The sequence below is a fragment of the Branchiostoma floridae genome, chromosome 4 (assembly GCF_000003815.2).
Source record: "Branchiostoma floridae strain S238N-H82 chromosome 4, Bfl_VNyyK, whole genome shotgun sequence".
Taxonomy (NCBI): Eukaryota; Metazoa; Chordata; class Leptocardii; order Amphioxiformes; family Branchiostomatidae; genus Branchiostoma; species Branchiostoma floridae.
Window position 1 is genome coordinate 9098596 of NC_049982.1, and position 24733 is coordinate 9123328.

General features: G+C 40.0%; 5 protein-coding genes across 5 annotated transcripts in view; 2 read left to right on the forward strand and 3 right to left on the reverse strand.

Moving 5' to 3' along the window:
- Positions 1 to 2594, forward strand: part of LOC118413545 (tetraspanin-4-like) — a 14216-nt gene extending 11622 nt beyond the window's left edge. Inside the window, exons 5-8 of the mRNA XM_035817071.1 lie at positions 38 to 42; positions 273 to 458; positions 1213 to 1327; positions 1692 to 2594. Coding sequence (XP_035672964.1) covers positions 38 to 42; positions 273 to 458; positions 1213 to 1327; positions 1692 to 1841 — 456 coding nt within the window. The 3' untranslated portion in view covers positions 1842 to 2594. The remainder of the gene's footprint in view (positions 1 to 37; positions 43 to 272; positions 459 to 1212; positions 1328 to 1691) is intronic.
- A 1411-nt stretch (positions 2595 to 4005) lies between these two features.
- On the reverse strand, positions 4006 to 6669 carry LOC118413441. The gene is made up of 3 exons (XM_035816818.1): positions 6528 to 6669; positions 6132 to 6215; positions 4006 to 5808 (listed from the first exon to the last, which is right to left on the reverse strand). Exons 1-3 carry the CDS (start codon positions 6555 to 6557, stop codon positions 5515 to 5517), a joined length of 408 nt encoding a protein of 135 aa, XP_035672711.1. The 5' UTR covers positions 6558 to 6669; the 3' UTR covers positions 4006 to 5514.
- On the reverse strand, positions 6592 to 10032 carry LOC118413546. Its single transcript, XM_035817072.1, has 7 exons — positions 9821 to 10032; positions 8859 to 9039; positions 7487 to 7598; positions 7270 to 7343; positions 7012 to 7086; positions 6810 to 6902; positions 6592 to 6603 (listed from the first exon to the last, which is right to left on the reverse strand). The coding sequence occupies exons 1-7, from the start codon at positions 10003 to 10005 to the stop codon at positions 6592 to 6594; spliced, it is 732 nt and encodes a 243-aa protein (XP_035672965.1). The 5' UTR covers positions 10006 to 10032.
- A 917-nt stretch (positions 10033 to 10949) lies between these two features.
- Positions 10950 to 16449, reverse strand: LOC118413547 (BTB/POZ domain-containing protein KCTD7-like). Its single transcript, XM_035817073.1, has 4 exons — positions 15932 to 16449; positions 15347 to 15478; positions 11237 to 11581; positions 10950 to 10958 (listed from the first exon to the last, which is right to left on the reverse strand). The coding sequence occupies exons 1-4, from the start codon at positions 15935 to 15937 to the stop codon at positions 10950 to 10952; spliced, it is 492 nt and encodes a 163-aa protein (XP_035672966.1). The 5' UTR covers positions 15938 to 16449.
- A 4118-nt stretch (positions 16450 to 20567) lies between these two features.
- On the forward strand, positions 20568 to 24715 carry LOC118414907 (tetraspanin-8-like). Its single transcript, XM_035819202.1, has 7 exons — positions 20568 to 20936; positions 21674 to 21868; positions 22498 to 22572; positions 22784 to 22891; positions 23316 to 23441; positions 23688 to 23771; positions 24233 to 24715. Exons 1-7 carry the CDS (start codon positions 20871 to 20873, stop codon positions 24299 to 24301), a joined length of 723 nt encoding a protein of 240 aa, XP_035675095.1. The 5' UTR covers positions 20568 to 20870; the 3' UTR covers positions 24302 to 24715.
- The last annotated feature ends 18 nt before the right edge of the window (positions 24716 to 24733 follow it).

Here is a 24733-nt window from a genome sequence, read left to right on the forward strand (position 1 = left end):
AAAATCATGTACATATTTCAGCCTAGTCCAATTCTAGCTCCGGTTTGTTCCTTTAGTCTCTTTTCTGCAGAATATTTTGGTACCAATTCACTGAGAAACAGTTTGTCTTATATGGTATGAACAGGCATCTTTTTTATACTGCTTCTGCAAAAGGTTTGAATCTCTAAATAATGCAGGATGTAAAAACCTGATATTTCAATGTGAGAGGAGGCCAAACCATTCCACATATAAGGAGCAAAGCAGAAATACAATCATTATGGTATGGTTATCAGGCTATGTGATAGTTTCATGTTGCAACATGTTGTGTTGTTGTGTCCCCAGTTGGAGAAGTTTGCCCGTGAAGACCTGACGCGAGGGATGAACCAGTACGGCATGACGGGTCAGTCCGGCCTGACCCGTGCCTGGGACCTGTTCCAGACGGAGAAGCACTGCTGTGGTGTCAACAACAGCACCGACTGGTGGGTCCACTGACCAGGATATTTTTTGTGATGACATCAGTGTTCTAGCCAGCCTGATTTTTTTTTGCACCCTGGATTTGGAAATCCTGTCCAGTCGGAGGGGTCTCGGGGCATGCTCCCCCAGGAAAATAGTGAAATGTAGACCCTCTGAAATCCTATTTCCTGCATTTTGAGGGGTAAAATTTGCTGGTAGACTTGAAGCTTGGTTCAATGGCATCTGTTTGGGTGAAAAAATCGACAGGGATTTCAGTTCACAGAGGATGAAATGGGCAAATTTTTTGTCCCCAGCAGCAAAATTCCGTCAAAAGATGGAAAAACGGATGCTAGCTAGAACCTGGATGACATGATGTTGATTTGCTATCTCTATGACTTTGCGAACTTTCACAATGCAAGCTTTCACAGTGCAGCTTGCACTCCTTTTGTTGCTTAGTTGTTTGATCATCAGTCATCACGTTACATATAAGACATGTTTCCTACTACGGTCAAACCTGCAACTGATCACATTTATACTTGTATAAGGTCCACCTGGCCATTTGGCAGTCCCTTCGATAATCTTCTCTATAAGCATTAAGAATCTCATCTCATTGGTCTCCTTAGGGGTCTTCTTGGACAGCTTTGACTGAATGTATTTCTCAATGAATTCTACTGTTTGTTGTGCTCTTTGTGATATACAGTTGTACACAGACTTGCCTTTAAGCATACCAATGTGTATGTTATAAACAGAGATGACCAACAGCATGTTTGTATTGTGCAGGTTTAACCGCCCAGTGTGGCCCAACCAGAGCTGGGTGCCAGACTCCTGCTGCAAGCCTGTCTACCGCGCTGATGACTGTGGCCAGTCTGGAGACGTTCTCAACTTCTTTGAAGATGTACGTAGATTGACTGTTTCTTGGCTAATACAAGCAAGGAAATCTGACTCCTTTTTGGCAGTTGCTTAGATTATTTCTCAACTGGCCTAAGCATAAAGAATCCTACTTAGATTCAACTGTGGTGAAAATTTTCTTCAAGCCCCTTCAGTGTACGTGGTCACTGTAGAAAGTTATCAGAGTGTACTTGACTACTTGTACAGCTGACCTACTTTATGTACTGCAATTACCACACATGTACCATAACTTTAGCTCTCATTACCAAACTAAAAATGCATGCATGTAATACAAGTCTTCTTGTATTTCCATTATAATGGTGTTAAGTTATGCACAGTAATGGTAACTTGTGTGTGGTGGTATGTTCCAGGGCTGTGTCTCTGCCCTGAAGACTGACTTCATGTTCAACCTGGGCCTGATCGGCGGCATCGGGATCGGAATCGGCTTGATCCAGATCCTGGGCATGGTGTTCTCCCTCTGTCTGTTCTACAGGATCAGAAACGAGGGGACGTATGCGTAGAGACAAGAGGAGACCTGGCTAAGGAAGATACCTTGAGTAATAAAAGACTACATTGTACATGTAGTTCTCATGTTGTGGATACAATATTGTGGTAAATATGTGGAGAGCCTGACATGAAATCTATATTCATATTACTTGTAAAAGTTAATGTTTGTCTGAGTGGTAGATTCACACCCCTAGCCCTCACGTTATTTGAACATGATATGTTTTTCAAACAAAAACACTTTGTAAGCTTTATTAGCATTATTATGTAATCTTTTGTTCCAGCTTAAACCTAAGTAGAGACTTCCAACTGAAGTTAAAATAGTAATTGCAGTCAATGTTATTACATGTATTATACATACTGTGTTTTTCCATTTTTCAAAAGTTGGATATGTTTTTGAAAAAGCCCTTTTCACTGAACTACTATTAGGACAACATTACTTTGACCTGTTTTCTCATTTCTTGCCTGACTAGTCAAGTTTTGTCAGATGTATATATAGAAAGAGTTTGCTATTCAGATTTGTCAGAAAATAGTGTTTGGTCTGTAGGACATTGACATGATCATGGCACCAGGTACAATGTTTGGATACATGTATTTTGATATGTAGAGATGAGTAAGCATTTACAGAAAAGCCATCCATCCAAACCTTGACCAAGCTTTTAGCTGAGACAACAATACTACTGTAAGTATTTGCAATGAATAATGTCAGAGATGTATTTGTCCCCATAACAAATGACTGGAGGAAACAAAAATAGTTTTGTCTGGAAGAAGCTTTTCTTGTAATAATTGTGCCACCCTGACTGTTATTGATGTCAATATGAAATAGTGATGTCTTAATTAGCTCTTCCTCCATTTACATGTATCCACTAAGGCCCCCTTTCCACTCAACTGTTGACCAGTCAAAATTGAATTTGTGCCACCATTATTTATGGCTTAAACATGATCCATGAGGACTTAAAAGACAACAAAACTTTAAACTTTCCTTCATCTATGAATTTCTTTGAGCTGCTTGTCAGTCAGCAGCCACTGAGCAGGTACAGCTCCAGTTGAAAGGGGTTTAAGCAGATTCTGTCAGTTCTGCTGTATTTCTCTACAGCATTTTCCCATATTGTAAGTTCATGAAATAACGAAAGTTGTCATATATGATATATATGTTAAGTCAGTGTCTACAAAATGTCTGTAAGAGTATTGATAGTCTTGTAACATATTTGTAAATTTAGAAGTAGTAGAGTGAGAGCTGTCAGTATGACATTTGCTGTACAAACATGCAAGTAGAAGCCATAATGGTCAGAGATACAAAATTGATCTTATGTTGAAGGGCCTTTTACTTTACTTTACTTCACGAGGATTGTTGAAGGGCCTTTTACTTTACTTTACTTTCACGAGGATTTGTTGTCATGTTACTATTACTATAAAGCTGGAAGTGTTTGATACAAGGTACAATCATGTAATATGGTAAATCCCCGTAATTCAGTGTTCAAGATAAAAGGCTAGGAATACCTGGCTTGTTTGAACTTCCCATGAACTATGCTGCATTATGGGTATTGTATACAAGTTGAAGGTCACTGAGACATAAACAAAACACACCTGGACATGTGTCAAGCATAGTATAGACAAGAACTGTAAAGGAATTATGGGTCTTGACCTTGCTTGCGCATGTGCAGTTCCATCGGTGAACTGGCTTATCAAACACACCCGTCTAGAAACATGCAGATCATCATAAGATTGGGACAATGCCCCAAATATTTCATTGTTTTTCTTTTAGCTGTACTAGTAACTTTTTCAAGATTAGGTATCTTCATTGTAGGAACCATTTAAACATTTTCATTTGTATGTACTTTTCTGTCATTTCATCCCAACATATCACAACATTTGTACTTTTGATATCCAAAAGTAAACTTTGTACAAGACAAGGAACATTGGTAGATCTCTGATGAACAAGAGACAGAAAAAAACTTCAGGAAGGCAAATAAAAGAGGTCTTGGTACTTTAAAAGTTCGATTTCACTCTAAAATTGATAGCTTCTTCATCCAGCAACATACACTTTGTGATGAAGGTTTTTAATCAATATTGTTAGTATAGATGTCAGATGTTAAACGCTATACCACTAAAAAGACTTAAACTACATTGTGACATGAACAAATTGTTTTTCTACTTTTGCCCAGTTCACATCTTTCTGGGTTTTTTTCATGTATCATGCATATGTACAGTAGTCACACTATATGCTTTTAGTATGCTTTTGTTCTCTACATTCACCACTGTGTATTTCTTTTGTTCTTCCCTTCGACTATGCACCAATACATTTTTTTGTATTGTAGTCAGGAACTATTTATGATTTGTTCTGATTTAAAGAATACAAATATCTATTAGATGTTACCCATTTGTGTTTCTTTTTGTTGTGCTTATGTTTTTACTGTCTTGGGTTAATAAGAACACGCAACGTCACTCCTGATTGGTTTAACAATTTAGCTAACGAATGTCCTTGAATGTTCCAATGGGGAGAGGGATTTTTACATTTTGAGGAAGGAAGACTGACCCTATTTGAAAACGTATTGGTTTGTGCAAGGACGTATAACGTTGTGTCAAAGCATGTGATGTTTACATGGTTTTCGTCTAAGCATTTGATGCAGACCAATGGATTTCTATGGACAGTATGCAGATTGCTGTTGTTGGCATGATGTGCGTTCGTAGAACTAGAGAGAGAGAAGTGTCAAAAAGAGACGATGAAAAGCAGGCGAAGATTCTACGATCGTAAAAAGTATTTTGAACGCTGTACATACACGCATACCATACGTATATCCAATGATGTAAAAACTACAAGAATGAGTCGATCCTGGTGGTTTCTGTGCATGAACTTTTGTAAGTTTTTGACATCGCATTTGAGAGCTAGATGTAATGTAAATAGTCACTATTGGCCATGTCTTATGCAAGTATTGTGGAGTCTGTGGGACAGTCGTTCACTGTAACTTACATGTAAGATGGCACGTAGCACTTGCAGATTATGTAGTCAATGGTTAGGTGTTTTATTGTCGCTAGGAGGCGCATGTAACCGGGCAGCGCCGCTGGAAAGAAGATGCTTAGCAACATTTCTGGTCGCCATTTCTTACTGTTACTGTATTTTAAAAGACACAGCCATTTTTAAGACTCTAGTCAATCCTTACTGCTGTACATAGAAGACGTGGTCTGTCTATTGTTGCTTTGTACTAAGGTCAATAAGTAGTTCGACAAAGAAAAGTGCAAATGCTTCTGATGTCAAAACCGTTGTTATGTACCGTTAGTTATTTGCATTTCGTACTACTTAAGTATGTGGCTTGTACGCTCATGCCTAAAACTGTTGTGCTGTGCCTTTATGTAAGTAAAAAAATACAAAATTCCACAAAATGTCTGCACATGTGTTTAATTAACACCATAAAGTCATTATTCTGAATAGTTAATCTCTCCCTTCAAGTCACCCGCTTCGAAAGAAAACCCCACCAAGGACATACCCGTGTCTACGAATCGTTTCCCATGCCTAGATAATGTTAGATACGAATATACAAATACATTACAATGCATTCATTGACATGACAAAGTTCACAGTGATAGCAATTATCTCTAACTGTATATTGTATTCAATTCTTATACTACAAGATATATGTTCCTGAAAAGGCCTTATTTGTCAGAATTCGAAAGTTGAACAGCCATTACAAGTCAGCACCGGCGCTTCTGCCCGTACGGCTCGGTGATTGACAGGTCCCTCTGACGATCGTTTCGGACTCCCTTCACCATGACAGCAGGGATGCTCCCGACGTTCTTTGCGGTGGGCCTTTCGTAGGAGTTGTTGCCATAGTTTCGCTGCGGAGGCTGCACGGATTTGGGGCTGACGGTCATGGAGATGTCCGGGTGGCTGCGGTTGTGGTACAGAACCGTGCCGTTTGCGTTTCTCTGCGGTGGTTTGGTACGCAGACGGAGAACCATGATGGCGGCGATGGTGAGGTTCACTACCTGCGAGCAAAACGGTGTAACTGTGAATTCCCATAGATGCAGGATAGAGACGTCACAGACTATGTAGCAGCGCAGATTTCACACAGTCTGCAGATAATTTGTACCTGCTAGCTGTGAAAACGCGCCACCTAGCGTCATCTGAAATGATTTCAGCACCAAGGACAGATACGATTACAACAGTCTGCACTACAACAATGCTGACTGCCGTCAAAGTAATCATACAAATAAACAAGCGTAATCTATAAAATGTAAAGTTAGCATCCTAATGACTTATTTGTAGATTTGATTATGGCCTATAAATGAAAGTTTAAACAAATTTGTACCTGAAGGATGGCGATCCCCATACACAGCCCGGCCAGGGTGTACGTGTGACGCGCCAGGGCAAGCTTCAGCGGCAACAGGCAACCCTGGAAGGTAGGTACAGACAACAATAGATTTTCTATTAGAAATGAATATCACCAAAAGTTTTCTGTAAGTTGTTTCGGTTGTTTGCGTTTTCTACATTTTGATGTACTCATAGGGTGTTTATCGCTAATATTTAGCTTTAAATCGGTTTTACAACTTGTATACTTTCGTCAGATCATGTAATTATGTTTAGCAGGGATGTGGGAAATAATACAATTCCATTATACTCAAAATAAGTTTTCTCTGTCCTATTTATCTTTAATTCTATGATTGTTTCAGAGTTTTCACTGCCTCTTCTAAACCGCGCCCCCTACCCGTTGGTACACCTCCTCTCCTGCTATCATGGCGCATGCGTCGTCCTTCTCAAAGTCAGGTACATCACAGTAACAACTGGAGGGAAAATGTCCATATCGGGAGTTGTACCAGTCTTGTGGGGTGTTCACGCCGCAACAGGTCAGCTGGGAAGGTATGACAACACAAGCTTAAGATTGGATAAATAATATTTTAAGGAGCGTATTCTATACTATCACATATCCTGATATTTTCTATTCTTTAACAGGCAGCGAAAGAAATTTCTTATTTGGGCAAGAGCATACCTTGCGCTGTATCAGATCAATAGTGTCGCTGATTGGCCACCGGTATCCATTGGTTACGATGTCTAGTAGATTGTCATCAGTCTCATTGAGAATCTGAAGAAAAGGGATTGGCCACTCGGGTAAACAGCTAGTATACTCAATCATCAACAGAAATTATACTATGCATAAACCAAAGCCCAAAATCAGGTGTATTTTAGCTGACCTCTTTCCTGTTGACATACAGCAGAGCTGCACAGGCCACCTCACCCGCGAACAGAAGAGTCAGGAAACCCACGAACTGGGCAGTGGCAAAAGTGAAAAAAAAACTTTCAAGATTTTATTAAGTGTGTCAAACAGGGGTTGATGAAAAACGTGTACATACAAAGCTATTTGAAAACCTGTAACAACTCAAACATTTTATTATTTGCAAGAGTTATAGTTCAAAGTAAAGGTTTTATAGGTAGGAGTAAGGGTAACTCACAGTTCCTAGCATGCCAGAGTTTTCCCATGCTGCACCACACATCCCAAGGGTACAGACCAGTGCTACAATGACACCTGTTCGATCATTGGTCGAGAGGAGAGAATTAACGGTCACAGAGGCCAAGATAATAACTGTTTTAAAATCGTGAAATATGTATCTATGTATAGTAAAAACATGAAGATCGTATAAGAAATTTGGAACTGTGTGAATTACGTACCAAAAGCAATCATCGTGTAGAGTAGGTAAGTAAACTTGACCCCGGTCAGGTCATCCACGTGGTACATGAACTTCAGCACCATCCCCAGGACGAAAAGCGACACGCCCATGGCCTGACACCGGAGATAGGGGAGGGAAGGAAAGGAGAAATCAACAATGAAGGAAGACAAAAATTAACAAGTATATATTTGTAGATATCACATTATCTTTACCATGAAGCATATAGAACTTAACCAATTGGGCTCTGATTTGTCTTTATACTCGTTCCACGCGTTGACCTGCTACTGAGTATCAATTTTGACAGCAACGCAACTTGTCGTTGCTTTTGTAGGACATATGACACTCGTTCTCATTGAAATGTCGAAAATTTTTTTGGTCGAAAAATAAATCGGCTTTATTTTCAGTGAAAACTACCTGGTTGTTTAGGAAAATTCCTTTTTTAACCATAGCCAAAAAATAGCAACTTATTATTTTCGGTCCCATTGGTAATACATTACAGGGCGGGTAACAAACGTTACCGGTAACGTTTGTTACAACAGTAAACTTTACCCTGTTTTCTTGTAAAGGACTTACCTTATTGACTACATCATTTAGGTATAAGTGGATGTCCCAAGGAACATTTGAAAAGTGGGCAGCTTTTTTACACCAGGTCAAATAGAAAGCTTAGACAGCATCGAACAATGGTAACGTTTGTTATAGTCATTTCTGTACAACATTTTGTTAAGCAAGGTGGGATACAAATAACAGTCAACAACCCTTTCTTGTTTCTTTAGGAAGCCAGAAAAACTGTACAGCGTCACAAAAATGGTCATTTCTAGTCTTATACGTGGATAATAAAACCGTGGCAACCATCGTACTCGTGGTGGTAACGTTTGTTACAGAATCTGGAGACAGGCATAAACCACCTCACACAGCCTCCAAGATCAGTGACAGGAGCGATCTGACGTGATCGGTCAGAGGGCCTTGGTAGCTGGTTTCACCTGCCGAACAATTATTCTGGGAACTGAATTGTTACATTTTTGGCTACTATTTGAATTCTTCGTTTCTTCTCTGGCGACAGCCATTTTTTTGGGTGTGAAATCCGACCCGTGGCTATAATAACCGTCTAAGCCATCAACCAATACGAATGTTGTTGTGCATCTTTTGTAAAACATTACAGGGGTTATGGAAAAATGAAGGAACCAGTGATGTTGTCTATAATTTTCTCCATATCAAGCCGTAAAGTCAGGCGACAGCATTTCGACATTTAAATGAGAACGAGCCATGAACCATGTTCGGAGTAACCTTGTCTATTAGTAATGCTAGTATATGTACGTCGTCATGTGTAAGGGTTAACAAAACCGCAACATTAGTAGATACCAGAAATTCCTTACCCAGCCGAAAAAGTTTAGCACAATCAGAACCATCTTGGCAAGACGAACATTCCCGCTACGGCTTTTAACCATCTTGTCTTGGTAGTAACTTCTGGGATCGCGGCCAAACGCAACTGACATCACCCACTCCCAGCTATCCTCCAGCCACCACTTCAGTCTCTCCCAGCGGGTCGGCGGGCGACTGTGGGTGTTGGTGCGGAAAGTGTTAGATTGATAAACCGCAAGTGCAACAGCCTTCCCATGTCTATACGGGGGCAGCCCCGTGTACCGACACCCCGACGTTCCGACATCCCATGTTAAGAGTTAGAATAAGCCCTCTTACAGCGATCAGAATGCATGTGCGGCGACAGGAATTGTAGGTAATGTGTCCAATGTAAACTTAAGAAAGGCACCGTAAAAGGAAACAATCCTTGCCTCGACCATTGTACGTTCCGATTTGCATAACAATGTCAAGACTCGTACGGATTTTGTTTTCTTTTACGGGGACTTTACCTTTATATAATTATTTTGACATATTACCTAGCATTCCTGTCACCGCACATACGTTCTGATTTCTGTGAAATAGCTTATTAGGGTTAGGGTTACTTTACTTAGAGTTGGAGGCTATCGGAAGGGACGGGCTTCGAAAGTTACAAAGTAGGAGTGTACCCGGCCATACTTATCCCCGTTTGACTGAGCGTCAGACCATAGGTATGACGTGAACAACATACAGCTGAATTTGAAGCACGCGCACACATCCGCACACGCACATAAACATACGCATACACTATACCAAGGAGATATACAAGCACAGGCACACACACGTGCACGCAAGTTGCCATAGTCAATATCTTAAATTGTACAAGCCACATGCATAGCACTTGCAAGAAGCCAAACGACTTGTGCATTAGTGTATAAAGCTTCATGTTGTGCAAAAACGACAAGACACCCCCCCCCCCCCCCAGGCTCATACTTTGCTGTACCTCGTGAGCTGAATGATGTAGAACAGAGCGAGCAGTGTGCCGAGACCGGACGACTCATACACGTAGCAGTCGTAGTCGTCGAAGTCGTCGTCGTCATACATATACGGGTCCCAGTCCCAGTCCTTCCCGCGGTGTCCCTTCCCACGCCTGTTCTTCCTGGTCTTCCCGGCACGGCGACGAGCCATGGTGTGGTGTAGGGGAGAGTCGTTTCATGGTACGGTGGTGCAGACCAAGCAATGCGTCACTGTGACACTTAGTATTGTTATGTGATATATCATCTAAATGAAACAGAAAGTCAAGATACTAGGATATGTCATGTTTTAGGTAGTTAGTTTGTTTGTTTGTTACAATTATACACTGTTGCTCAAAGCATGAGTATTTTATGAATAGACAATCCGTGTCTACGATTTATAATAGAATGAAATGCAACTTTTACAACCAGTGATGATCATACTTTTTTATGGCTAAGCAATTTTAGATCGGCTCGCTTAAACTTGCTTTCATTTGGGGGAACGGTTCCGTGCAGCTACAATAATCTATTGTTATTTTCCCCAGTGAAGCTGGGGCATTGCTTGTTTACGGAGAAAAATACCGGCTGATAAAAGAAGACTGCACAAAAGGTGACAAAAAATATCATTAACATAATATCATGCGCACCACTTTCATTGTATTCTTTTTTCGGCGCTTCCGGCGTGGTCATATACAACAAACTAATGGTTCTCCCCTAAAACTGTCACCAGCTGCTGGAATATCAATAGTTTAATCGTACAACATGCTGGTTGGTGGAGAACGAAATCTAATTAGTTAAGAACATATATATATATATATATATATATATATATATATGATCCATAATAGACATGGAAATAAAATGCTTGATGCATGTACTAAGTAACGTTTCTTCCAACTAATGATTATATATGTTCTGATGTTTTGGAGAAGAGTGATCGGTAGTGCTTATGATGAACGATGAAGTGGTTGCCAGCATCTAGAAAATCAGTGAAATCACATGCATAGAAAAGATTCTGGTTGGTTGACAACCAGGAAATGTGAAAAGGTACGGAAGGATGAAGGAAAGAAGAACATTCACAGGTAAAACAAGAAATGCAATGGCGGGTCGATATCCACATTAGACCACCTGAATGTAAAGCATAACTTTTGTCTTCCACATGCAATTTGTGGAAGCCAATAACGCTGACAATTTGAACAAGTCCGTCCTTTGTAGATCAGGCCACAATTTACACAGTGAAAACTTTTGAGGGGCATCATACATGACTGATCTCTCTCGATATCTACTTTATATCCACACTCTTGAAAGTGATTGCCGCTATATCTAATGTATTTAGTTATAATGTCGTCAGGAACGTACTCAGTAGTAAGACATCCAACGCTACAGTCATGCTCGGAGCCTCTTACAACTTCTATGGGGAACCTTTGGTCGGGGATCCAGACTGCAACGGAGGACGTTGGAGTCGGATTTCCCTGAAATTTTCTATGCGCCTCATCGAGAACTTCAAGAGTGAGCGAAGTTAAGTTTGGATAGGCTTCCCGAAAATCAGTCCTTCGTTTCATAAGAACTGATTCGAGGAAGAGAGTAGCAGATGATTTCTTCAGCGTCTCACACAGGAGATGTAGACCGTAGAACTCCGCGTCTTCATGGACGTTCTTGGCCACATCAGGAGGAGGCAGCTTGTCCTGGCGGAGGAACTCCAGGATGTGGCCGAAGTGACTGCCGTCCCGGTCTATGAAGTAGCGGCCGTCCTGAAATGGAGTTAAGCAAAAGGCCTAGAATGAAAGAACACATGTATTCACATGATATGGCAAATTAAGGGTTGAAGTTGATTGGTACAGTGTACAATGCTATCCTGACTGCCTGAGGTATACACTCGTGCCGCTGTGCAGAGGAACAGTTGATATTTCTTCAAACCTTAACTTCTTACAGTGATGTCACCATAATATAGACATAGATATAACTTTTACCTTATCCTGGACGACACGATGACGTCCACTAAACATGGCCGCCAACATGGAGTCTTCGTACTTCAGCAAGGTCGACAGGGTCGTGTCAAAATGGCGGCCTCCCACGTTCAACGAAATAACTTCCGGAAAGCTCTGCACAGAAGATGTACAAATTTATAAAACTTAGGATGGAGGAAAGAATTCAAAATCACGCACCAAGAACTCTCTATACAACTTTCTATTATACCAGTGTCTCATTTGAGATTTTGCCACTGCTGTGCTTAACATTGACTAACTAGCTTGAGTTCAAGTTTCAAATTCCTTAGTGACGGTTTTAAAAGTAAAGCTTTATGACTTATCTAAGGTATGTTTTTGCAAAAACCTTGAATACATCTTAGGTCAACTTGAAAGTGACCGACACAAAGAACTCTTGCGAAAACAAATCACGAATTCATGTAAATGCAGACTGCTATAGATAAATTGTACATTTTATCACTCCAGGTTGTTCCACAGAGCCATGACACTGATCAAGTGGAGTTTAATGGCATTGAAAATTCTTAGGCGCCAGCGCAATTAATTCAGGAAAGGTGTAAGTCAACATATTCGTGCAGAATGCAAACACGAACTTCACACTCACTGCCATGGTGTTGTAGTTATGCCTCAAGCACAGGAATCGGAAGGGCTGGCAGTAGAAAAGCCCTCACTCGACAATAATCACTTTTCTCCAATCCCACATATAATCATATCCCTAATACAATGAAGGTACAAAGGCCAAACATGTAAGGGGCAATGTACAGTAAAGGGCGTAATTAGTCGCGTGCGTCGTTTCACTAGGATATCAACTTTGACCCGATAACCCGGGTAAACGAGGCGAATTTCGTAACGGTCAGCTCAGATAGGACATATTGTAAGAGACTGCATCCGTCTTTCGGAAGCGACGTAAGATTGGGGTCCCGTGTTCAAGGAGGTTCGTCGAGCACGCGTTCTCACAGCTTCAGATTGGATACCTGTTGGTTGCAAAAATACTCCAATGTGAATGATACCAAAGCCCCCATAACTGGAGGGTTGGTAAAACTGTAACTTACAGAAAATACGCTCTTAATGCAGTCTATGATTTTAAGATCCAGCCCGTATCGGTCAGTTATATTCTTGACTGCCCTTCTCCCAGTGGTTGAAATGCCGCATTCTAGTAAAATTTTGTATATCTACTACTCGCATTAAGATGGTCATTGAAATTTTTCTGCATGATTCATGTACAAAACTTCTGAATTAAAGATGGAACACAGTCTGTAGGCAGTCAGTTTGCGTATCCTTCTTTGTTACTAACAACAAAGGATCAAGTACTGCTCCAACGGTCAGACATCCATTCCGATCGTACAGCATGTAATCGCCGTAGCAAAGGTCCCCCTTCCGTAAAAGATAAGGAACCCATGATTTTCCTTACTACAAAGGTAGCTCTCTTACTTGTACAAAATACGGACATATTTTGCGAACAATTGATACACAAATAATGTTAACTAATGCTTCTCCCTTGAATCTCTATAATCAGAAGCTAGGATATCAGTCGCATCACATATATCGAAGAACATTTTGGGTAGTGGAGAAACAGAATAGATTTAGTTTAGAACCTAATATAATCAATGATATCCATAAATCAACAAATACACAAACATAGTTATTTCCAATGATTTGAAATTTGGAGGATATGGATAAAAGGCTCCATACTATGAATTTGTGCCTCAAAATTTGAGTTGTGGTTATCATTTCTAGGTGGGGACGAGAACTTATTGATCACCCCTCGTATCAGATAGATGACAGTAACTGTGTAACATTTCTCACAACCTTTGTCTTGGTTCAACTTCAACTATGTTTTAAAATTTAACTGCTTATGATCAACGCTGTCTGTCACAATATTATCAATGGAACGTCAAGGCTACAAAGTTGACTATTGACACCGTCGTCTTAGATTTCTTATCAACCATAAGGATATTGTCAAGAAAGGTTTAGATTATGCTATGAATTTACAAAATAGGAATGTTTGTATCTTTCTTGTTTCGTGTTGAATTCAATCGTAAATTGGACAGAACGCTTCAAGGGCTGTTTATCTTTTATGACTTGCAAACAATCAAAGACAGACAGGAATAAATGAATAAATAATGAATAAGTGTAAAGGAAATAATGAATGAGGACACAAGAGCGAAAACCAAATGAAATACAAATGTGAATAGACGAATGATTAACAACATTGGTGGCTAAATAGAAAAGAAAGAATGAGGGAAAAATAAGATCAGCTAGCTAAACAACGGAATCAATGCTGGATCAATGCCCACCTGGGACCATCTGAATACAAAACATAGCTTCTGACTTCCACACGCAGTATAATTATAATTCAAGAACCGTGAACACCTCGGACACGTGTCTAGTTCAGGCGCCAGGATTATCATACAATCCGGACAGCAATACACCTTGTTCACACAGTGCTTATTTTTCAGTTCGACGTCAACTTCATATCCACACTCCTGCAAGTGACTTTTGCTAAATTTCATGTACTCATTTATAACGTCCTGAGGAATGTGCTCAACAATAAGACATCCAGTCGTACAGTCGTGCGCGGAGCCTTTGATAACTTCTTTGGGAAAAAGAGGCCTTTCTGAAGGGATCCAAATTGTAACGGACGACGTCTGAGTCGGACTCTCCTGAAATTTTCTCCGCGCCTCGTCAATAACATCAAGAGTGAGCGAAGCTAACTTTGGGTGAGCTTCGAGAAAATCATCCTTTCGTTTCTTAAGAAATGTTTCAAGGAAGACAATTGCATATATCGTCTCCATCTTCTCACTAAGTTGACGTAGACCGTAGAACTCCGCGTCTTCCAGAACGCCCCTGGCTACGTCAGGAGGAGGCAGCTTGTCTTGGCGTAGGAACTCCAGGATGTGGCCGAAGTGACTGCCGTCCCGGTCTATGAAGTAACGGCCGTCCTGAAATAAACGTTCAGACTCAGAGTTGAAACGGATAGGAACATTCCCAAAAGTACATATGACAAACGAAAGCATAAACTATATCTGCAAACTGTCAAGCAAACGTCGAATGTGAGCTGAATGTATGCTACGATGATTTTATCTAAAAGAATTACGGAGACAAGGATCAGTTCGTATCAGTTCATTCCTTGTAAGGTGACAGCATGTTCTCCATAAGTTAAGCGGTAGTAGAACAGGATCATTGTAGACCGTACCCACAGCAGTAATACCAGGCACTAAGCTGGCTTTAAGCTGCCATTATAATGATAAAATTTTGATGGATTTGTTTCCTGGGAAGTACATTTTGATGGATTTGAGTTCTTTTGTTGGATGACCCATTTGATACGAATCCATATTTCATAATACCATAATTTATTCATGTATGCCCGCAGGACCCTTTGAAAACCGGTGGTGATAGGGGTTCCTGGGTAAAGGAAAGGAACTGGAGTAAAGCGAGACTTCTCCTCTAGTACATAAACCATCTCTTTCATGTACCAGATATGTGTATTGAAATAATCTAATATGAGATAGGATTTAATAAAAGCAAACCCACCTTGTCCGTGACGACACGATGACGTCCACTAAACATGGCCGCCAACATGGAGTCCTCGTACTTCAGCAAGGTCGACAGGGTTGTGTCAAAATGGCGGCCTCCGACGTTCAAGGAAATGACTTCCGGAAAATTCTGTAGATAGAGTTATGCAAGATTTTATGATGAATAGAAATGAGTAGAAACTAACATGAATATATGCAACGGTCAGAGAAAATTGAGTAATCCGAACTAGTAGATAATCCACTCAAAAACCCATTACAGTTCGAAAACATCCTCCAGTGAATTCTTCAATTGAAATGGCTAAGAAAAGTCGACGTATACAATGTGTAAACGTATTTTATGTGAATGTACGTTCAAGACGTCCACACTATTATGTAGGTTTTCAGCGAGCCAAAATGGCAGCTATATTGTATGTAAGCTGTAAAGCCTTTATGACAACAGTGGTTGGAGCCACACACGGGCCTTGGGTTAACAGACCAAGTCAAGTTATTACTGGACATTCGTCTTTCATATCCTTCAAAGTGTGCTTAAAGTGGCTTAAAAGATAAGAAAAATGTCATCATAGAATTGGAGATTATCACTTACTGCCATTGTGTATGTACCAGGGACGAGGCAAGAAACTATTTAGCACCAGACAGCGGACGTATCTGCTACTCCCGATCAGGCCAGGTGTCCCGCTCTCCGCTTCCAGTGCAAACCCATAATATCCTGGGTATCATCCTATCATGTTTACCGATGTTCTTAGCCCGTCTACCCCCGCCTCTATCTCACCGTCAGCACTGATAGCACCACCTCCATACCAACGCGGATGAGACACAAGTGAGAGAGAAGCATGTAAAGCGGAACTCCCGTAAACTGCCTTGTAATTTGGCTACCCCTACTCGAGACTGTGTATAACATTTGACTCTGACACAAATTCAGGACAAGGTTGTCGCCAGCGGCAGCGGTGAGTTGGGAGCAGTCTGACCAGTTTTGGGGCACGCCTATCTTCACCTCAGGGGATTAGGGTCCGGTTTTGCAGTTAACGTTGGTCCTGTCCTTATGTTCGCAGCGATCCCCTTTGCCGCCATTCGCATAGCCTCCACCAGGCCTTCTATGGGGGCACGGATCGTAGTGTTACCCTAATGTTAACATCCCCCTCCGCGGGAAAATGAAACTCCCCTTGTATCCGTTCTCCCGATAACCAGTGTAACAGCTGCACCCGTAGTTGTTTAATAATAGCACAAATACTATAATTGAATGAAGACCTTTATTGCACATTTTTGCCCCACTGGGCTAAGTACAGGTCACACGGTAAGAATCACATATATGTAACAATGGAAACAATCATACACATCTATATATGTAGATGTGCGTCTAATCTATTCTAAGACATTCGACTTCCTCTCGCTTCTTGGTAATTGTATAAATGTAGCTAGCTGTATGGTTGGTTAGAGTTGGTTTGTCAAAAGCTGTCAGGAATATAAATTTCTCTTTACTATTCAAGTATCTAAAGTGGGGATATTTACTTAACACATAGTCAAATAAAATGCTCCTATCGCTATCATACAAAGGACAATCCATGTACTTCATCTTCTACTTTCCCTAAACTACAAAATTGGCATATTCTTTGATCTAGAGGAGTGTGGTTATGTCTTCCTGATTCGATTCGTAATTTGTGGCAACTGATTCTTAGTTTGGTGATGGTAGATCTGTGTCGTACATTGGCAATCTTAAGATATTCTTCTTCTTTATAAGATTGTTTTAATAGTCTGTATGTTCGTAGTTTGTTTTTCGCAGTCGCAACTCTTTTATCGTTGTGGATTTCAGATAGAAAGGTCTGGAAATAAATATCTTTTAAACGTTGATAGATTGATGAAAGAATTTGAGGTGTACTTGAGACTGTTGACTGGGCGTTTTGCCAGACGAAAGCATAGCCACATTTCTCTAGAGTGTTGCGTACTTCAGAGGCCCAACATTTAGAACCTGATGCTTCTAAATCCATTTGGCACAAGAGAGCATCTGCTTGAAGGCTGTCAGCTGGCACGTTCTTGCTAAGTCGAATGAAATACTTGATGGTATTTAGGGAGGCCTCCAGATGAATGGGGTACCTCCCTAGTTCTGCCTGTGCTGCGAGATTACTAGCTGTTTTGGGGACATTGAGTGAATATTTACAATATTTTAGGTGTACAGATTCAATGGGACAATTTTTGGGACTTTTCAGAGATCCCCATATTTCGGACCCATAAAGTAATATAGGTTTAATACAAGAGTCGAAAATCTTATTTTTAACAGCTAGTGGGCAATCGGCTTTGTCAAGTGATTGCCTAATGCTAAACAAAGATTTTAGACCCTTGTTTCTTAGATGTTTGTTGTTGGCCTTGAAAGTGCCAGCTGCACTTACCACTATACCTAGATAACAATATGACATAACAATTTCAATTACATTGCCATTAAACAAAAAGAAACAATTCTTTGGTAATCTACCTCCCTTGGTGAAGACAATAATCTTGGTCTTTTTTAAATTCACCTTCAGGTTCCAATATTTACAATATCTTTCTAATCTAACTAAACATGATTGCAAGCCTTGTTCAGACTCGGAAAACAATACAAGATCATCTGCATACAAAAGACACGGTACTTTCCTATTGTGTAAACTAGGAGAGTTGCAACAAATATCATCAAACTCAAAAGTTATATCGCTAATAAATAAATTATACAAAGTTGGACTTAAATTACAGCCTTGTCGGACCCCACAGTGAGTTCAAAAAGGCTCTGTAATAATAGGCACGCCGTCTGCTAATGTATGCATGCACGGGATGATGCGTGTTGTGTTTTCCCAACACAATGATATAGGTAAAGTAACGTTTCAAATACACCACTTTCTTCCACGGAATTATAGAACATGTCATTAATGCCGTTGCTTTGTAAGCCTGCTTTTAATTGTGGTTTCTACACACCCAACCACTCACTCACTCACGGTTTGTTGTGGAGGCTAACATAAATCGGTCATTGGATTAGCCTTAAGCTTTGCTCGAGCGGTCAATGAACTCTTAGACTTGATTATTTAACACATTTATTTAGCCCTGAATAGTATTTTAGGACAAAAAACGTGATAGTTGGAAAAGTTGTGATAACTTGGTTTTTAGCGGTTATTTCAATAATTGTCTATATACTGGTGAAATAATGTGATAGAGGGTTGCTATCCCATTTTTTCTCTAGTAGACACAAATTTAGACCAATCTTTTATCCTTTTACTAGTAAAATAATGGGATAAAATGTTGTTAAGAAGGTCTCTATTAGTGAAATAATGTGATAGCACCTCACTATCACATTATTTTACTAGTAAGAGATTGTTAAATGATTGTTAAATGGTCTCTATTAGTGAAATAATGTGATAGCACCTCACTATCACATTATTTTACTACTAAGAGATTGTTAAGAAGGCCAATATTAGTGAAATAATGTGATAGAAACCCACTTTCACATTATTTTACTAGTAAAATATTGTTAAATGGTCTCTATAAGTGAAATAATGTGATAACGCCCCACTATCACATTATTTTACTAGTAAGAGATTGTTAAATGGTCTCTATTAGTGAAATAATGCGCACCCCACTATCACATTATTTTACTAGTAAGAGATATATAGTTGTTCTCTATTAGTGAAATAATGTGATAGCACCCCCTCTATCACATTATTTTACTAGTAAGAGATATATAGTTGTTCTCTATTAGTGAAATAATGTGATAGCACCCCACTATCACATTATTTTACTAGTAAGAATGGTAAGAGACCAAATTGATATACTGGTTAAATAATGTGATATAACTGTGCATTATCTCATGTGAAAGTAGTTAACACTTTTTAAAACTAAAATAATGTGATGAATATACCGAGCTGAACTCTTCATTTGTATCCGTTTTTTAGTCTTTTATCTGGAACAAACTCAATATGGATTTCACTTAGTCACATTTCCAAACCGGAGCCCGGCCGGACAGCTTTTGGGAGGGAAAATAATGATATAAGAGACACCAAAACACACAAAATGTCAACATAATATTCATGGGCATAATTTGTGTATATTTCTAGGTATATATTTTAATTTTTCGTTTCTTTTAACATCCCGGTCAGGCCCCGGTTTGGAAATGTGACCTTTATAGCCTTAGGGGCTCCATGAAAGTACCTACACCTCATGAAATGAATACCCCTTATTAGGAGGTCAGTATGCATATCATTCTCCGTTACTAACAACAAACAACCCGCATGTATGTAATAAAGACTTATCCTGACGGCCAGTGACCCCTAGGTCCCGGTATGGCTCTTCTGTCTGACAGAGCTCTTGTACGGACAGAATGGCTCACGGTGGCAGACAAAAGCTATTTTATAACAGTACAGCACCTGTAAACACATATTCAATATGGATTCGTTGTCATAGCAAAACCTATCCTGCCCCTAACATCGTTTAGTGACGGATTATCTGATATTTCATTTCATTCTATTTTACTAAAATTACAGACGATGCAATACATGGCAAACCCAGGCAGTGTAGCTGATATTGGGTGCCAGCACATACGTACATTTACAATTTGGGGCTGGACGATTGGTTAGTTTGATCTTATTGAAAATTAAGTAATATGACCACTTCATCCTTAGCTATTTTATCTAGTGCGTGGAATTATTAAGATAAATGTTTACCCGTCCAGACAACTGATTGTTATTTAACATGGCATAACTACATGTACCATCATTATATGGTTTTTATTGGTTTGACTTCGTTGAGAAAATATTAAAAACGACAATTGGCAAATTATGTATTGAAAATTGGATCGTAGCTATAGAGTATATCTATTTATTGCTAATGACCTAAAGGTCATCAACCCGTTGGAGACACTTCGAAAGTACCTACACCTCATCAAATGAATACCCCTTCGGAGGTGACTATTCATATCATACTCCGTTACTAACAACAAACAGGATTTTGCCGGGGCCGCATGTATGTACTAAGTTTTACCCTAACGGCCAGTGACCCCTTCGTCCCCTTGAAGCTCTTCAGTCCGGCAGAGCTATTGCACGGACGAAATGACTCGTGGTGAACAACAAAGGCTAGTTAACCATAATGGAACAGTACAGCACCTGTACATAGACATAAACGCTCATATTTCTTACGCCACTGTAAAAATGAAATAGATACATCGTAGCGAACGTCAGGCCATACGGCGCCGATAACAACCCATCCAAACGAATCCTAATATTAACTTTTCCGTCGTGAGTAAACTGTATCTTAGTGTCGTGAGGTACTATGGACGCTGTTGCCACTCAACAGACACGCCTCGTATAGTCTGGATGTCACTCGAGGACAAAGGCTATATTTGTACAAGACTGCGCCTTTATTCTCACACGTCATCCTCCCCTATATAAGTCCCAGCCAACCGTACACCATCAGCACAATTAGGAGGAACGTTGTAGAAGCGCGTGATTGAGGATTACAGCAAAGTTTGGATTTAAAGCTCTGTATAGTCTAGTCTACAGGTTTACTTCACAATGGCGGATGGAGGCTGTGCCAACTGCAGCAAGGTTTTGCTGTTCATTTTCAACTTCTTGTTTTTCGTAAGTACCTTTTTTGTATCGTATCATCACTGCTTAAATCGCCTTTGCTATGGTAGGAAAATGAGAAAAAATCAGACGATAGTATTATTACATTAATAAAACAGACCAAATTAACGAAAACAGGTACTTATTTTTCATATGATGATCATATACATGTTAATATGTTTGCTGTGGTTTCGATCGCCTACGTCCTGTTCAGTCCGTATTTCAGGCATCAACTTTAACACTAGTTACTGCTTCATATATCAGCAGTACAAAATGAGTAAGTTAAAATCCATTTTCACTAAAATCTCTCAAAATATGGCCATAAACCCGATAATGTGCGTGATAAGAATAGATACTTACCGTAGACATTGTTTTTGCGCTAAGCCGTACGTATCCATAGCATCCCACAAAACGCTTCGTCATTCATTATGTCGACGAAAATACAATAAAGCAATGGAAACCGCTGCTTTATCAAAGGCACCAGGGACATGTAGAACATATAATTTTTGAACACCGACCAATCAAATAGCTTAAGTAGAAATAGATTTAGATAAGACATTATTCCCCCTTTGATTTATCTATTCCTTCTCTGTTAAGTACACAATTATGTATAGCACTACTTTACTTTGTTTGCAATTAGCCCTCGGTTATGAACTTGCAATAAAGATTATTACTGTTATCATTATAAGCTGCTTCAATACCCGTTATGTTATGCTTCTGAGAAGTACAATTCACCAGATCCTTCCTCGCAGTTCTCAGGTCTGGGCCTGCTGGGTGTGGGTGTGTGGGGCCTGGTGGACCCCTCCATACGGTACCTGCTCCTGCTGGACCTCAGCTTCTTCAACACCGTGGCCATCATGAGTATCGTCGGCGGCAGCCTGGCTCTGATCGTCTCCTTCCTGGGCTGCGTCGGCGCCATGAAGGAGAGCAAGTGCATGCTCATCACGGTAAGGGCTCAGTCACATATAGGTCGTACGATCGTCGTACGATCGCTAACTTCGGGCATTTTGGAGGACAAAAAACTGTACCTCTCCTGCAATGTTCAACTTTCTTGGTACACAAAATGCTGTTTTGGATCCATGTCGGTAGTTGGTTCTGTCACAGCCTGCCTGAAAATCCTATGGCATCAACATCGTACGACGATCACATGACCTATGTGACCGCACCCTAAGGAACAAGAATCAGTTTTAACCAGATTCCTCCGAAATATCGAACTGAAAGATATTTGAATGTAAGTTCATCTGTGACGGTAGTTAACATAATGATACAATTTTTAAGATTTTATATCCGTACACAAAATAAAGCGCTTGAAAGAAAGCTTGTTGGTAAGAGCTTTATTTTGTGTACGGATATAAAGTCTTAAAAATTGTATCAGAACTGAAAGATATTTTGTTCTGATGAAAAACACTAATAGCATATGCAAATGCATGTTTATTGAGATACCCTTAATCCCTCACAAATTCTCCTAACGGTGTTACATGAACACTTCAAGAAGTCGAAAGTTCAATTTTCTTGTATCGCTCTGCCAAACATGTCTTTACCTTCAATGACGTGCTGTTCGCTTCTTCTTTTCCAGTTTGCTGTGTGCCAATTCATCATCTTTGGCCTGATGCTCTCTGCAGGAATTGTGGGGCTTGTTTACAAGGATAGGGTGAGTTGCCGCGTTCTTTTTTTCCAGCATAGTGAGTCCTAAAATATTCTCGGGGTATCCCTGAATTTTGATATCCGTTGGGCCTAAAATATTGATTTCTCACATTTGCATACCCACAAAACAGCGGTTCTGGGCCTCTAAATTGAACCACGATGACACAGACCCTGTTCTAACGCGATGTTTTGTCCTGTTTTGTTGGATGTTTACTCAGGTTGTTACGGAGATGTCATCTTCGATGTCCACCATCATTGACGGCACAGAAAAGTTTGAAGACAGGACAACTGAATTCCAGAACTCCATGAAGAGCCTACAGATAATCGTACGTTTAATCATTTTATTGTTACAGCGGTTAATCTACTCCTTGTGACAAAACATTTGTACACAAAAGGTTCCTGTACTTTAGAACTAGCCATGGTCACAGTTTTGTGGCATTTTATGAAGACACCCACGGTTTTGTGATAGGAGGCCGGGAAAGGTTACTAGATGGCTTTTTAGTCTAATATTTATTTACAGACGTCATAAAGTTTAGACTCATGAGTTAGAATAAATCATTTTCCAACAATATTCTGCGCGTCAAGTATTAAGAATCCATTTTTCGAAGGAATTTGACTGCTTGTTATTTCTACAGGAAAACTAAAAGCACACGAGAAGAATTAGATATATACGGAAACAAATTTATGTTGGGTGTCATTGGATAACCTGTGCGTCACATGTATTTTCTGACCTTTTTCCCATCCTAACAGTTCAAGTGCTGTGGCTACAGCAGCTACAACAACTGGAGAAGCCCAGGATCTGTGACGTCATGTGACTGTAGCGGGGAGTCGGACACAGCCACGTACTGTGACGGTACTACGCCTGCGTACTACAGGGTGAGTTGGACATGCGCCTTGTCTAGCAATAGGCATCATTGAAGGGTTTAATTCTGTTCACTTTCTTAGCGGTTATCGAGAAAGGATAAAAACATTTTTCTAATTTTCAGTCCATACGGAGTCCTGCGAAACGGATTTATTTTGTGTGTTCAAATACTAATTCATAGCCAAAACCTGTTTTTCCTTCCTTGTGAAGTTGGTACGAACTGCAGCTGAAACGATTGTGTTAAACTTTGTTTTCTCCAGGCTTGTGAGAGCCAGTTCACCGATTACCTGTCCTGGGGCGTGCAGACCGTGGCTATCGTAACCATTTGTCTCTCCAGCATTCCGGTAGGTGGCATTCAGTACGCCAAGTGGATGAATACGCTATAAATTTCAAGATTGTTTTTGTTGTTAAATAATGATGACATGGAACAGACCATCGTATGCGACAGTACTAAGACTCGCAGTTTTGTAAAGCTTTGGCCATTCATCCGTTAGTGAGCATTAACCATATCCAGACTGGGCTTTTATTGGCATTCCTGGGACGGGGGTGTCTCATTGGTCATTAAGTTGATTTTATTGGCTGAAACAGTCTAAATAGGGAATTTCCATATATTAATACAAAAATTAAAACCAAACCGTTAACAATAAAGGGTTTAAATATTTATATATAAATATTTAAGTCTTCTAAGACTTTTGTTGTCAATAGCAAACGCAATGACGTCAAAATGACGTCATATACAGTCTTCAATTATCTGTTTGATTATCAGGACTACTTGTTACTAACTAAATTTATTGACCCTTTCCAGCTGATCGGATTCTTCATGGCTCTTTGTCTGGTCAACGGCATCGGCAAAAACGACGTCGGGCCTGTGTAACCATAGCAAGGGTTGCCGTGGATACATCAAACAACAGTGAATCAATGTCAACTTGTCATGACAACCAGCGTCAATTTCAGGGATTTTGTTTGTGCATTTCTGTTGTTGTGTACTTATTTCTTAATTCAGTAACGTTTCCGTTCCGTACTTTTCTTTGATCTAAAATGTTTGGAGTGCAGGGGTATCCTTTGCAATCGATGTTTGCATGATTTGTAAAAAGACAAGGGCAAATGATATGTCGCTTTAATGTTGTTTTTATAAGTCAGTAAAAGTAATGTTGTCTATATTGCGATAGTTGCTGGCAACGCCATATCAATGCAGTGTGTACATAGTAGACATTATCGTGATTGTTGTGAAGTGAATGCCTCGTCGCTTCTATGATATTGCAAACGAATAAATTCAAGTTGAAGTGTATTTTGCAAATGATATTGT

Bases quoted from the DNA above. Each gene is read 5' to 3' on its own strand.
- LOC118413441 (XM_035816818.1), bottom strand. From the start codon at position 6,557: ATGATAGCAGGAGAGGAGGTGTACCAACGG. The intron at 6,216-6,527 runs GTAGGGGGCGCG...CCTACCTTCCAG, and splicing joins GAGAGGAGGTGTACCAACGG to GGTTGCCTGTTGCCGCTGAA. The intron at 5,809-6,131 runs GTACAAATTTGT...TTTTGCTCGCAG, and splicing joins TGGGGATCGCCATCCTTCAG to GTAGTGAACCTCACCATCGC.
- LOC118413546 (XM_035817072.1), bottom strand. From the start codon at position 10,005: ATGGCTCGTCGCCGTGCCGGGAAGACCAGGAAGAACAGGCGTGGGAAG. The intron at 9,040-9,820 runs GTACAGCAAAGT...CAACACCCACAG, and splicing joins TACATCATTCAGCTCACGAG to TCGCCCGCCGACCCGCTGGG. The intron at 7,599-8,858 runs GTAAGGAATTTC...CTCCGGTGTCAG, and splicing joins TGCTAAACTTTTTCGGCTGG to GCCATGGGCGTGTCGCTTTT.
- LOC118413547 (XM_035817073.1), bottom strand. The intron at 11,582-15,346 runs GTGGGTTTGCTT...ACTCCATTTCAG, and splicing joins ATCGTGTCGTCACGGACAAG to GACGGCCGCTACTTCATAGA.
- LOC118414907 (XM_035819202.1), top strand. From the start codon at position 20,871: ATGGCGGATGGAGGCTGTGCCAACTGCAGCAAGGTTTTGCTGTTCATT. The intron at 21,869-22,497 runs GTAAGGGCTCAG...CTTCTTTTCCAG, and splicing joins GCAAGTGCATGCTCATCACG to TTTGCTGTGTGCCAATTCAT. The intron at 22,892-23,315 runs GTACGTTTAATC...CCATCCTAACAG, and splicing joins TGAAGAGCCTACAGATAATC to TTCAAGTGCTGTGGCTACAG.